At 50.6% G+C, this 14,105-nt stretch overlaps 1 protein-coding gene across 1 annotated transcript in view; it reads right to left on the bottom strand.

Annotated features, from left to right (window-relative positions):
• si:ch211-186j3.6 (neural-cadherin) overlaps positions 1–14,105 on the bottom strand; it is a 666,499-nt gene that overhangs the window by 78,702 nt on the left and 573,692 nt on the right. Inside the window, 2 exon segments of the mRNA XM_056278708.1 lie at positions 7,736–7,902; positions 12,949–13,129. Coding sequence (XP_056134683.1) covers positions 7,736–7,902; positions 12,949–13,129 — 348 coding nt within the window.

Raw genomic sequence — 14,105 nt, 5'->3', positions numbered from 1 at the left:
TCCGCGGACGACTCCAGATACTATTTGGTCGTCGCTGCGCTGGACCAGCAGTCCACACGCCGGGCCATGCAGCTGTTGCGCGCCCCTCCGCAACACGATAAATACGTCGCCCTCAAACATCTGCTCCGGAGGTACAGTCTATCTGCCGCAGAGAGGGCAGATAGAATCCTCTCCCTATCCGGTTTGGGCGACGGGACGGCTGTGGATCTCATGGACAATATGCTGTCGCTGCTAGGCTCAGATGAAGGTGGGTTCCTTTTCCCGCACGTTTTCCTGCGCCAGCTCCCGTCTCCTGTGCGCGCGGCTTTGGCTAACTCCCCGTGTCTGGCCGCTGGTGACTGCCGAGGTTTGGCTGAGGAGGCCGATCGGGTCCTGCTGGCTACCTGACGGTTCTCTGTGCAGAGTGTGGCATCGGAGCCTCTGCAGCCGACGTCGGAGGACGCGGACCCGGCAGTGGTGGCTGAAGTGACTGCCCGGAGACGGCGCGGGAGAGGCCTCTGTTTCTTCCACCAGCGGTTCGGCGGCAAAGCGAGGCGCTGCGTCCCTCCGTGCACGTTTGAGACGGCGGGAAACTCCAGGGCCAGTGCTCAGTAGCAGCTGTGGGCGCTGGCGGACGTAGTGAGCTGCTCTTCATTAAGGACACGATGTCAGGAAGACGGTTTCTGGTGGACTCAGGCTCGCAAAAGAGCCTACTCCCTCCTGCTAAGACAGACAGGTCGGCCGAAGGCGGCGGCCCACAGTTAAGTGCAGCTAACGGTTCGTCCATTGCGACGTTTGGCACAAGGTTGGTGACTGTTTGCTTCCACGGGCGCCATTTTGAGTGGGACTTTGTAGTCGCTGCCATTACTGTTCCTATTATAGGCGCGGATTTTCTGTGTGCTAATGGTCTGCTGGTTGATGTTGCAAACCGCCGTTTAATTGATGCTGTGTCTTTCGCCACTGTTCCGTGCGAGACAGGGGGAGCCGGGCCGTTAACACACGCTAACTTTTTAGCATTAGGGGATGTTTTTCAGCGTTTGCTGGCGGATTTCCATCGGTTACTACGCCTTCCTTTTCCACCGCGGTTACTAAACACGGGGTAGAACATTTCATTCCCACTCTGGGACCGCCAGTTTTTGCGCGCGCGCGGCGCCTCGACGCAGTAAAATTGGCTATAGCTAAGGAGGAGTTCGCCATCATGGAGCGTCTGGGTATAGTGAGGCGTTCCAACAGCCCGTGGGCCTCGCCGCTTCACATGGTGCCGAAGGCGGATGGGTCGTGGCGGCCTTGCGGCGATTTTCGCCGCCTGAACAACGTCACCGCCAATGACCGCTATCCCATCCCACACATACAGGACTTTTCCATACGCCTGGCAGGTACCACTATTTTCTCTAAGGTGGACCTGGTGCGCGGCTATCATCAGGTTCCCGTGCGCGCAGAGGACGTGCCCAAGACCGCAGTGATCATCCCGTTTGGGCTTTTTGAGTTCATGCGCATGCCTTTTGGCTTGAAGGGGGCAGCGCAAACCTTTCAGAGGCTGATGGACTCGGTGTTGCGTGACCTTGCTTTCGTGTTCGTTTATCTCGACGACATATTAGTGGCCAGTCCGTCAGCTGAAGAGCACCTGGCGCACCTGAAACAAGTTTTCCATCGTCTGGACGAACACGGCCTGATAGTCAACCCGGCCAAGTGTCAGTTTGGACTGCCGGTGATTGACTTCTTGGGTCACCGCATTTCGCCGCAAGGCGCGGTCCCGTTGCCTTCTAAGGTGCAAGCGGTGGCGGAATTTCCCCGCCCAGCCTCTGTTAAGGCGTTGCAGGAATTCTTGGGCATGGTGAATTTCTATAACCGTTTCCTCCCTCGCGCTGCCCACCTCCTTCAGCCACTTTACGAAGCCCTGCGGCTTAAGAAGGCTAACGACCCTGTCGACTGGACTCCCGAACGGGCCCAGGCCTTTGACGGAGCTAAGTGCGCCCTGACTAACGCTGCCCTCCTCGCCCATCCCACACCCACGGCGTCCATAGCTTTAACAACCGATGCGTCTGACATAGCCGTGGGGGCTGTGGTTGAACAGCGTGTGGCGAATGCGTGGCAGCCACTCGCATTTTTTAGCCGCAAACTGCGGGATAGCGAGCGCAAGTACAGCGTTTTTGACCGGGAGTTGCTGGCACTGCACCTTGCGACCCGGCATTTCCGCTTCCTGCTGGAGGGTCGACCATTCACGGCTTATGTGGATCATAAGCCGCTGACTTTTGCCATGTCCAAGGTGACTGAGCCGTGGTCTGCTCGTCAACAGCGCCACCTAGCGGCGATCTCCGAGTTCACAACGGACATTCAGCATGTGCCCGGGAAGTCCAACCCTGTTGCTGATTGTCTGTCGCATGTGCTTGTGTGTCCTGTGTACTGCGGTGTGGATTTCTCCGCTATGGCTGCCGACCAGCCCAGCGACCCGGACGTCCTTGCCCTTAGGTCAACGCGTATCGGTCTCAAGCTAGAGGACGCTGTGATGCAGGAAGGCAGTCCTGCCTTCCTCTGCGATGTCTCCACCGGCTGTCCCCGCCCCGTTGTTCCAGTGGCCTGGCGCCGTCGAGTTTTCGATTCGATTCACTCCCTCTCGCACCCTGGAGTTCGGGCGTCGGTGAAGTTGGTCGGTTCCAAGTTCGTCTGGCCTGGCCTCCGCAAGGACGTCAAGGGGTGGGCAGCTACATGTGTAGCGTGCCAGCGCGCTAAGGTCCACCAGCACACTAAATCGCCCCTCGAACCGTTTCCGATCCCGGCCAGACGTTTCGACCACGTGCATGTGAACCTGGTGGGCCCTCTACCTTCTTCACAGGGTTTTACGCACCTGCTCACAATGGTAGATCGGACCACCAGGTGGCCAGAGGCTGTCCCTCTATCCTCCACAACATCCTCGGATGTTGCACGCACTTTTCTTTCCTCCTGGGTCGCCCGTTTCGGCACTCCGTCAGATATCACCTCAGACAGGGGCCCCCAGTTCGTGTCAGAGCTCTGGTCGGCACTTGCGCAATCCTTTGGTGTACAGGTACGCCGCACTACCGCGTATCACCCTCAGGCTAATGGCTTGTGTGAACGTTTTCACCGGTTGCTCAAGGCAGCGCTGCGCTCTCAGATGGTAACTGGGGGGATCGTTTACCTTGGGTTATGCTCGGGTTGCGTTCGGCTCCTAAGGAGGACCTCGACGCGTCACCCGCTGAGCTGGTGCTCGGTCAGCCGCTCCGCGTCTCTGGGGAATTTTTGCCTGGGAGTTCCGCTCCTCGACCCCGTCCGGCCGTTTATCCTTTTTTGTCCGACAGCACTCGGGTTCCAGGCCCCGTTCACCACTGTTTTCCGCGGTCATTCGTGCCTGCGGAGCTCATGTCGGCTCGTTTTGTTTTTGTACGGCATGATGCTCACCGCTCGCCCCTCCAACCCCCATATGATGGCCCATTTCGGGTTCTTGAGACGGGTCCTGAGGGTTTTGTGCTAGATATGGGTGGGCGTAGGGAGCGTGTCACGCTTGATAGGCTTAAACCGGCGCACAGGGTGGCAGGCGAAGTTGTGTTTCCGGCCCAGGTTCCCCGTCGGGGTCATCCTCCTTCCAGGGCCCCGGCAGTGTCTTCACGGGTTCAGCGTTCTGCTTCTCAGCTGGCTTTGGACTGTGTTTCACCTACTGTTTCGGCTGAGGGACGGCGCAGCCGTTATGGCAGGCTGCTTAAGCCTCCAGTGAGATACTGATTTTCTTTCCAGGAGTCCCTTCTGGGTGTTCGGGGGGGGGGGGGGGGCTGTGTGGCGGACACTAGGGGCTATGCCTCTCACCCAGCAGGACTGTGAGCTGGGGGCGTGGTTTACGTTCCCGGGCTCGCCGGTGCAGGGTTGTTCCTGCTGCAGTTGGTTTTTGGAGTTGAGAAATAAACATCAAACTCGCCTTGGTCTCCTGTGTTTTTCCTCATTCCTGCCACAGGCTTACAATTTCCAGTTCCACAAGTGCTGCCATCCGCAATGTTTATTCAAGACCTAGTTACACAAACAAATCGATATGTAGTGATTGATTCAACTCTCAGAAGTTTAATGTTGTTGAGTTTTACTGTCAGAAGAAATAGGACTATGATTCTAATTTCATTAAATGCTTTATAATGAGCCTGTTTATCTTGGTTCGTTGAGTACTACAGGCAGAAAGGCACATAAACTGAGTCAAAAGTACTTGACAACAAAGACAAAAGTGCTTTCTGGTTCATGAAGTAAAAAAGTAATATTTTTGGTATGTTAATGCAGGTATGAAATGATTTAAATATTTTATGCACCTCAACAACATCAATTCCACATCACATAATGAACTAAAAAGAGCCTTCATGCCTATTTTGCCCCGTGTTTGTGTGTAGAAAGGAGCTCTGTTTATGAGCAGATAACATAACCTCCCTAATAATGAACACTGTTGCCTTCATATAGAAATAGTCAGGTAAGACAAGCTGATCTTATCTGTATGTGACAGGATATATAGCAAAGACCAAAAAAAGCTTACACGCACGCACGCACACATGCACACACACTCACTCACTCACACACTCACTAACTCACTCACTCCATTGCAGAAAGCCTGTTCTAAAATAGATATCTTGCAGATTCTCTCTAAGACAGACCAACAGAAAGAGCAAAAGCATGAAAAAGGGCGGGGGGGGGGGGGCTAGAATATATGGATAAGGAGAGAGAATGGCAGAGCAAAATACTTTTCTCATGTTTACACAACAAGCTGTTCTCCCGCCCTCTGATCTTCAGATGAAAATGAGTCCGTTTCGGTTTGGCTGTGATGCTAATCACTTGACTTTTACAGGGCAACATTCATTTAAAACAAAACTATGGGCCTGAGTGGTATGTTAGTGGGAATATGTATCTGTGTGTGTGGCTGTGTGTCTATGTGGGTGCATCACAGAGTCTTAGGGATGCTCAGGGGTGGGTGGGGGGCTGTGGGCACACAGCCTTCATTTCAATTTCAAACTGCTTCCTCCACGTGTCCCACTGAGCATAATTCCCCCCCTCCATCTTCCTCTGGCACTGCTATCACATAAACAGAGGGCAGAGATATATGAGATGGAGAACGAGAGATAGAGAGAGAGAGCATGAGGGAAGCGAAAGTGAGCAAGAGGGAGGGTTATGTTAGTCTAGTACTGAACAGCAATCATTACCATTCCCCTTCCCTCTCCACACAACCACAGAAAAACCTTCTGAACTCTGTTGAAATATAAATAAATTAACCAACCAACTTCCAGCCTTCTCCTTTGCTCTTGCTCTCACTTTCCATCCTTTCTTTCTTTACTCTGTGCACACCCTCCCAAACCCTTTTCCTTCTGTATACCCTACCTTCCCATACCTCCCTTCTACCCTAAAAGCAACTAGATAATGTGCTGGACAGCTCCAAGGTTGCTTAACTTGAGGACTGTGGCTCATTTCAAGGCTGTGTAATGAAGAATATTAATTATATTTAGAATCCACTGGGGCAGTGCTTTTACCAGGCACACTCATCCGCCCGATTTTACCCCCAATTAATGCTGAACGGTTCTTGCAATTGAAGCTGAACTTATTCCAGGGTGGTGTGTGTGTGTGTGTGTGTGTGTGTGTGTGGGTTGGTGTGTGTGTCTGTGTGCTTCTTCACAAGGGTGTCGTTCACGTGTTTCTCCTGTAACTGTAATTGTGTGCACAACTAAGAGCTTGCATGGAAGCATGTGATTCCATTGCAGCAAAGAGCCTCTACTGCAGGTGAGGGTGAATCTCACCAGCAGCTTCCCATGAAGTACTGCTCTGAGTGTTTAAACAACAGCTCACACAGGTACATGCTTTTCTTCTCTCTTCTTACCCATTGCTGATGATGTCTTAATCTTTCACCCTGTAATTACTACATTGTGACTAGTAAATGTGCTGAATTCCGAATTGCGATAATGCCAAGGATATATGTAACGCACGCCAGCAGTGTGAAATACTCTGAAAAAAATTACAAATGAAAAAAAAATTACAAACTTTAGAAAATTGTTGAGTAAAAGTGCTACTTGAAAGTGCAGTCACAGTAACACACTGTTGAGGCATTTCATCAGAACATGGAGGTTGTCATAGAGGCTCAGCAGTAATCATGTCACCATGAGCTTTGACCTTGGTTTGTGATTTTACTTGCGCTTCCCTGATCTTTACCATTTTGCTGTTTCCTGTTTTTCCTCCCCCATCAGAGAAAAGACATGGGAGGAGTGGATTATAAAAAGGAAAAAGGAGAAAGTGAGATGCTGGTGATCCTGACAAGTATATGAGAGGAGAGCGACTGGGCATGTCTAGGGGAGACAAATTGGAATGGCACTGGGAAAGAGGAGAAAAGAGAGAGAGAGAGAGAGAGAGAGAGAGAGAGAGAGAGAGAGAGAGAGAGAGAGAGAGAGAGAGAGAGAGAGAGAGAGAGAGAGAGAGAGAGAGAGAGAGTGAGAGTGAGGGACAGAAGAACAGAGCGCTATGTGTGTTTTACTGCAGAGCCATGAAGCAATTATTAAATCTCAGACTTGTCAAGCCTCTCAGGTACCCTCAACATGCTCCACTCCACTCTACTCACTAGCACATATGCATGCATTACCCCCCCAACCCATCCAATGTCCTGTGCTATAATAGCAGTATCAATTGTTAATATTACATCTTTAAAAAAATGCAAACGCATTAAGAAGCCTGAAAACCATTATATATCTGGGAATGTACAAATGTATTTCCTTTTTGTGGGACAGAATATAGGCTATAATGGTTATTGTAGGAGCCAATTAACACTCGATTGCATAAATAGGAACCAATCTTTGTCTGGTCAGGTGTTCTGTCTGGAAGGTTCACAGTTTTTGACCACACACCCAGAGACACATGCTGAGGCAGCTTGTTGCTGCAGTCATTACTTGTGGTTCTGGATATTACTGTTTGCTTGTCTTTGGAAATACGTTCAAGTTTAATGGACACTAACAATAAATGGACAGGGTGTTCAACTGGCAAGTTAGTCTCGGACTTTGGTTCAACAGACACGATAATAAGTGCGTCAATTACATTTTCTGTGGTGCAACATCTCAGGGGCTTAAAGCATCGGCTTAGCCTCTACAACAGTTATATCAAACTTGATAGATCAATGTTTGAGAGGAAAAAACTGTTTGTCAAAAAGGGGTGATGTAACATCTACACAATGGGTGTTAGCATGATAAAAATAAACATCTTTAAAGATAATGTCATTTAAGCAAATAGGTGTATTTTCTATGCTCAATAGTCAATACAATTTATAGATAGAGAGCAACTGGGAAAAAAAGGCTACAAAAATTCAATTAAATTTGCTACAGATGAAAAACCAAATGAATCTGGATGTATTCCTAAGACCTCAGTTTGCTTTCATCCATTTAGAGGTCTATTCACAAGTTGTGACACTTGCCCAACATATCTGCAGCTTGCACTGTTCAACTACTTTCTCTGTTGGCATCCAAACTTTGCACCTCGTTAGACACAGTGCCAGATGAGTTACATGCTGGATAACTTCAAGCCACAAACACACATGACTTTAGGACTAACTGTTGCTACATTGCATTGAAAAGCCGACAATTTAACAATATAGTCCATATTCCTAATTAACATGTAAGCACGTTCATGAAAACATTCCATCAATCGGAATGGCAATAACGGGGGTTTTCTCTCAGTGGAAATGTAGTAATGGAATCAGACACTTCTCAACAGGTGCCTTATCTCACACAAGCACACATAGACTCACCTCTAGTTGTAGATATTCACTTTGATCCTTAGAGATCAGACTGAGAATGGTGCTGCTGTGTTTGCGCGTGCGGACCAGGACTTGAACCCATGTCCTCCGGGCTGGAAGAGGATATGCCAAGTGGTAATGCACCTGACTACGTCCATCCAAGGAATACTCTGGAACTTCTGGTTTTTGCCAACCGGGTACAGATTCCCACGGAGTAAGATACCATATGTAGTGGACACATACACATGCATGCACACACACATGCGCGCGCACACACACACACACACACGTACACACACGTACACACACCAGAATGTCATATAGTGCTATCGCCTGGGATAAAAAGTTAACATTTTAGAGGATACATTCATCCAGAGAGAGGCACACTGAGTTACCAAAACGTTTGAACAATTACCTAATAGCCTTTCATACTAGACAGGCTGAACCAAGAACACCTAAAAAAAAGGTTTTTTTTTTAATCTTCTTATCTTTGTCCTTCTGTCTCATTCTTGCTCTCCAAGTAACATTAGTTACATTTCACGTACTCCAAAATGGCTGAGAGGGTTATTGCATTGTGACATCATCCACAATAGCTCGCTGGAAAAAAGAAAAACGATGGAGGTGCATTCCCCGTGCCAATCCCGGACAATATGACCCCCTGTGGTCATATGTCCTCCCACCGACCCCGTATTGGCACGCCCACCGGAAGCGCTATTCCTCTTTCCATCTCCAACTAAATGAGATCGGTCGATGGCTGTTTCTCTCTCGCTGGGACTAAGAGGAAAACTGCAAATACGCAAGTAATCTAGTGATATCCTGGTATATTAGATACTAACTTATAGTTAGCTTACCTTTTATCGCCAAGATGTTCGTTAATCCGGTCAATGTGGCCGGATTCTACGCTTGGTGCGGGTGTGTTAAACCGGCGACGCTCCAATGGGACCCCCATCCGGACTGTGTCTCCCATATCCCGCATGTTCACTACACGGGCTACTTGAAGGATGTAGACCGTAATGAGATCGACTGCAATTTCTGTAAAACCATCAGAGGATCGGGGCGCCAAAGGTGGGCTGCCCTGTACCGTCAAAGATGGGGACTTGCAGATCCCTTCGCACCTGCTAACGAGGCGGCTAGCATGGTGCTACCTAGCTATAGCCATGGGGCGGAGGCTAGCAACATCCTTCCGATGCTTCCTAGCTACAGTCACGGGACGGCGGCTAGCATTAGCATCCCTCCGGAGCCAGAGGCTATCCCACCATCCGGGATAGTTAGAGAGGACTGGATCAATGAGATCCTATCTCTCCCTGGTGAATCCGTGGCATGTTATTCGGCGGGTGCGGAACCCGAGGATTCACTGGCTGAGGAAGTAGACGATCAGGGCGTGGAAGACGGCCAGCCAAGTTCGTCTCAACCAAACAAAGATGGCGACGCCATGCAACGTGGGTCCGAAACATTCCTCGCCAGTTTCCGCGATCTGTTCGCGCGAGCGGTCAACTCTGCCGACATCGTTACCGAGCCGGGCAATACTCAAGATCCGGTGGTAGCCGATTTTCCACGAATGGCAGAGAGGGTCAGGGACTCCACTCTACCACCTTATCCTCACATCGAACGAGCGTTTAAGCGGGCGGAGGCGGTTCCGCTACTTAAATCTTCCTCAAAGTTCAGTCAGAAGGGGGTTGACGTCTTAGCAGTCGAGGTTAGGAACCTCAACTACAAAGACTGGAAAATTCCGCAACCAGAGAGGGACGTTTTATCGTTCAACCCTAACACCAAGGTGGGGTCTCGAGATACTCCCAAACACCCTTCGCAGTGGGGCCAACAGGTGGATCGTTACGCGTGTGATGCATGGCACGCCAGTACACGCGCAGCTGGACTCGTCTCAACGGCTGGGATGATAACGGCGTACATGCGCAAGCTCTGCAGCCTATCAAACGTCGAGCAAAGCAAAGCCGCCATCGCTACAGCAGGTATCGACGGGGCCGAGTTCGGTGACGTAGTGGCCAGCGAAGCAGGTTGTGAGTACATCTTGGAAATGGAACCCATAACTTACTCCCCACCCCTAAGCCCGCGGGGGGCACAGGGCAGGGGGACAAGCCTGCGCGCAAGCAGAAATGGAGAGAGACTTATCCAAAAAGAGGTGGTAAAGTGGGGCGCGGGCGTGGACAGGGCTCACTTCCAAACTCCCAGTCTTCCACAGATCCGGCGGCCAAGCCGGACAGCACAGACACTTCCAAGAAGGGAGCTGCCAAGTGACGTGTTTCGGCAGGATGTTACGACCCACACCAACAGACTGATTCCAGAGCCGTCTCCGGCGATATAGACGCTTGTTCAGGGGACACAGCGTGCGCAGGGCTAAACACTGCGCCTTTTATTTTGGTTTCTGATGCACAGTCTACTTGTTCTATTCCAAAGGCTGTGAATGTGAATAAAGGTTTTTATGTTGGTGATGATGGTGATTGCGTTTTAAAAGGTTTGGAACGCAAGTCTGATTGTCTGTCTGAATCTTTAGGTAAAGATGATGATAACAATGTAATAACATCCCTGCTGGAAATATTGGATGATAATGACATGAGCGCAAATGAGCCCCTGGGAGGGGACTATGATGCAACAATGTTTAGTCTCTCTGATGGGTCAAATGGTAATTTGGAAAGGTTCAAAACGCCAATTCCCCCATCTGGGTCTCCTTTACAAGGACGAAGCCCCCCCATGGATGCAGGGCATGGCGGGCGGGGCTTCCCCAGACCCTTTACGCGCAACTTATGCGCGCTACCTGAACAGCAAGGTACAGGAGGCAACGAGACCTCTGTCATGCATGTTACACAGGTGGAAGGAATTGGTCCCGTCGGCTTCTGTTTTGGATCAGATAGCCCACGGACACCAAATCCTTTTCGAGAACGGTATTGTACCCCCGTACTTGGGAATAGTGCATACGGAACCGGGGTCGGTGGCCGAAGCACAAATCCTAGACAACGAACTCACAGAGTTACTCTCGAAAGGGGCAATCACGGTGGTTCCTCCCCTAGAAAGAGAAGACGGGTTTTACAGCCGTTATTTTCTGGTCCCGAAGAAGGATGGGGGCGTGCGCCCAATCCTAGATTTGAAACCCTTCAACAAGTATGTAGAGAAGGTCAGTTTCAAAACGCTATGCACACCGGTTCTGCTGTCAATGGTGACACAGTCCGATTGGCTAACTTCGGTCGACCTAAAAGATGCTTTCTATCATTGTCCGATTGCGGAAAGACACAGAAAGTATCTTCGGTTCTGTTGCCGGGGTCAGTGTTACCAGTACACATGCCTCCCGTTCGGATATCGCCTCTCTCCTCTGACATTCACAAGGTGTGTGAAAGCAGCGCTCAGAGTGTTGATGCGCAAAGGTATGCGCTTGGCATGGTTCCTAGACGACCTGTTGGTGTTGGCCCGGTCGCCGGAACAAGCAATACTCCATACTCAGGAGTTGATGGAATTCATGGAGTACATGGGTTTCACTATCAACATAAAGAATAGCGCGCCATGGCCTTCGTGCCAGGCAACGTATCTGGGTCTGAGTTTGGATACGGTATCCATGCGCGCAACCCTTACGCAAGAGAGATGGCATTCCACCAGGACCACGTTAGCACATTTCGTCCCGGGGACATATGTCACTTATCGGATGATCAGGAGGCTGCTGGGCCTTCTGGCATCGGCTCACCAAGTTGTTCCTTTAGGTCTGTTGTTCATGAGGAGACTGCAATTGTGGTTCGCAGTTCACTTCTTGAAATACGGCAACGAACGCCGGTACAACAATCATCTTATCCTGGTCCCGCGCGTGGTAGCGCAGGACCTAGACCACTGGAACAGAGCCTGTGTGGACATGTCTGGGGTCCCTATGGGCCCCAGGGGACCCGAGGTAACGATTTATATGAATGCGTCCCTCTCGGGTTGGGGGGCCATCCTTGGCTACAAAACAGCGCGAGGAGTGTGGCCGTCTGGGGAGAAGGTCCACATCAACGCGCGCGAGACGGAGATGATTTGGCTGGCTATCCAGCATTTCGCTCAGGATCTCGTAGGCCGTCACATACTGATAATGACAGACAGCATGACGGCCAAGGCCTACATCAACCGCCAAGGCGGTATGAAGTCCAAGCGTTGCAGAGAGTTGGCCATGCAAATTTGGATTTGGGTCAACAGCAACGCGCTATCAATCAGGGCGCTTCATGTTCCTGGGAAGGACAACGAAGCAGCGGACATCCTCTCGAGAGGCGGCCCGCATGCGGACAATTGGAGCCTCAACCCAGCCATAGTGGCTATGATCTGGGAGAGGTTCGGGGTAGCTCAAGTGGATCTGTTCGCATCGAAACTCAATTACAAGTGCCCTCGTTGGTACTCGATGCTCCCGTCCGACCTAGCGCCGTTGGGGGTCAACGCGCTTGGACTAGATCCATGGCCCGAGGAGATGCTTTACGCATTCGCCCCGCGCAGGTGCCTCCTAGACCTGGTGGTCAAGTTCGAGCGCACAGGGGGTCGGTTAGTTCTCGTGGCCCCGTACGAACTGAGCACCCCGTGGTTTCCGCGAATAGTACCCTGGATAGTAGGCGAGCGGTTCGACGTCCCGGAGTGGGCGGACGCGCTCACGCAAGCAGGAGGGCTGCAACGGGAGGGCCCCTGGATAGGAGGCTCCCGATTAGCGGCGTGGATGCTTACAAAGCCAGGCTCTTAGCTATGGGACTTAGTGCGCAAGTGATTCGTGTCATCTTAGTGGCGCGTAAAGACTCCACGTATTCCAGGTACCAGGGGTACTGGAATCGATTTTACCAATTTTGCGCTGAACGCGACATGGACCCTTTGTCAGTAGGGATTGGCCCTATACTGACTTTTGTGGAGGTCTGTAGGAGTGATAGACTATGGTCTTTCTCCTCGGTCAAAGTCTGTGTATCGGCTCTCACCTCCATCGTTTTTCTTTTTTCCAGCGAGCTATTGTGGATGATGTCACAATGCAATAACCCTCTCAGCCATTTTGTCGTTGTTCATATAACTAAGGTTCGCGTCGCGAACCCAAAGTTGTGGTACATTCCCCATGGTATTGCCTTGGGGTGATACATTTTAGGTATTTTAGAATATAAACAACAGGGAACTCATATATTTTAACCCCCCCCCCCATTTAAGTCTGCATGCTTTTAGTTGTCACTGTTTTAATTTAATGTTTTTAATTTTCTAAAACCAAAGTTCAGGAAACAGTTTTTGCTCACCCTCTTCGCACTGGTGCCCTGTATAGCCTGGCACACACTGGCAGCTGAAGGAGCCCCACTCCCCACGGCAGAGCCCCCGATGGCCGCAGGACGGGTAGCCCATGTTGACACAGCTGCCATCAGTGGTAAGACAGCCCGGAGAGGTGGACTGAGAGTCAGCCGGCGAGCCCAAATCATAAATCTGGATGGAAGGAGAGGAGATGAGAGGGAAAAGAGGTAATAAAAAAAGATTAGAATCTAGCAGTGATGAGGAGAGGCGAGGGGAGAGGAAAATGTACTGCAAGAAAAGTGGGATTAGAAAGAGGGGAGAGAGGAATAGAGGAGCAGAACAAGTGCAAAACAAAAACATGGCATGGAAGAAAGAAGAAGATGAGAGAATATGGAGAGAAGATGACAGCAAATAGGGCAGAACAGGCAGTTAAAAATCTGGCGGGTGGCGTAGCGGTCTATTCCATTGCATAACAACATGGGGCTCACCAGTTTGAATCCCCGTGTTATCTCTGGCTTGGTCGGGCATCCCTACAGACAGAATTGGCCATGTCTGCGGGTGGGAAGCTGGATGTGGGTGTGTGTGTCCTGGTTGCTGCACTAGAACCTCCTCTGGTCGGCCAGGGCGCCTGTTCAGGGGGAGGGGGAACTGGGGGGAATAGTGTGATCCTCCCACGCGCTATGACCCCTGGCGAACCTCCTCACTGTCAGGTGAAAATAAGCGGCTGGCAACTCCACATGTATCGGAGGAGGCATGTGGTAGTCTGCAGCCCTCCCCGGATCGGCAGAGGGGGTGCAGCAGCAACTGGGGCAGCTCAGAAGAGTGGGGTAATTGGCCAAGTACAATTGGGAGAAAAATGGGGGAAAATCCAAAAAAAATAATAATCTGCAAGCAGAAATCTAACATTTGCAAGCAGGGGCAAAAAAAGGACGTAGCAGCAGAGTGGACGGATGAAGGAGACAGTTAAGAGGATAGGAAAGCGGAAACAGGACATGAAGCTAGGATGCTAGAGTGACAGCAAGAGAGAGGTAACTAGACAGGCAACTGGAACATAGATTGGAAGAGAGGAGGGAAGAAAGTAAATAAAATGCCATGTAAAGAATGACAAAAGATAGAAGAGGTGAAGGAAAGTTTTCAAGGGCTTCAGGTTTGGCTCTTTTCCCAATTC

The sequence above is a fragment of the Lampris incognitus genome, chromosome 4, assembly GCF_029633865.1.
Source record: "Lampris incognitus isolate fLamInc1 chromosome 4, fLamInc1.hap2, whole genome shotgun sequence".
Lineage (NCBI taxonomy): Eukaryota > Metazoa > Chordata > Actinopteri > Lampriformes > Lampridae > Lampris > Lampris incognitus.
This window is presented reverse-complemented; position numbering and strand designations above follow the sequence as displayed.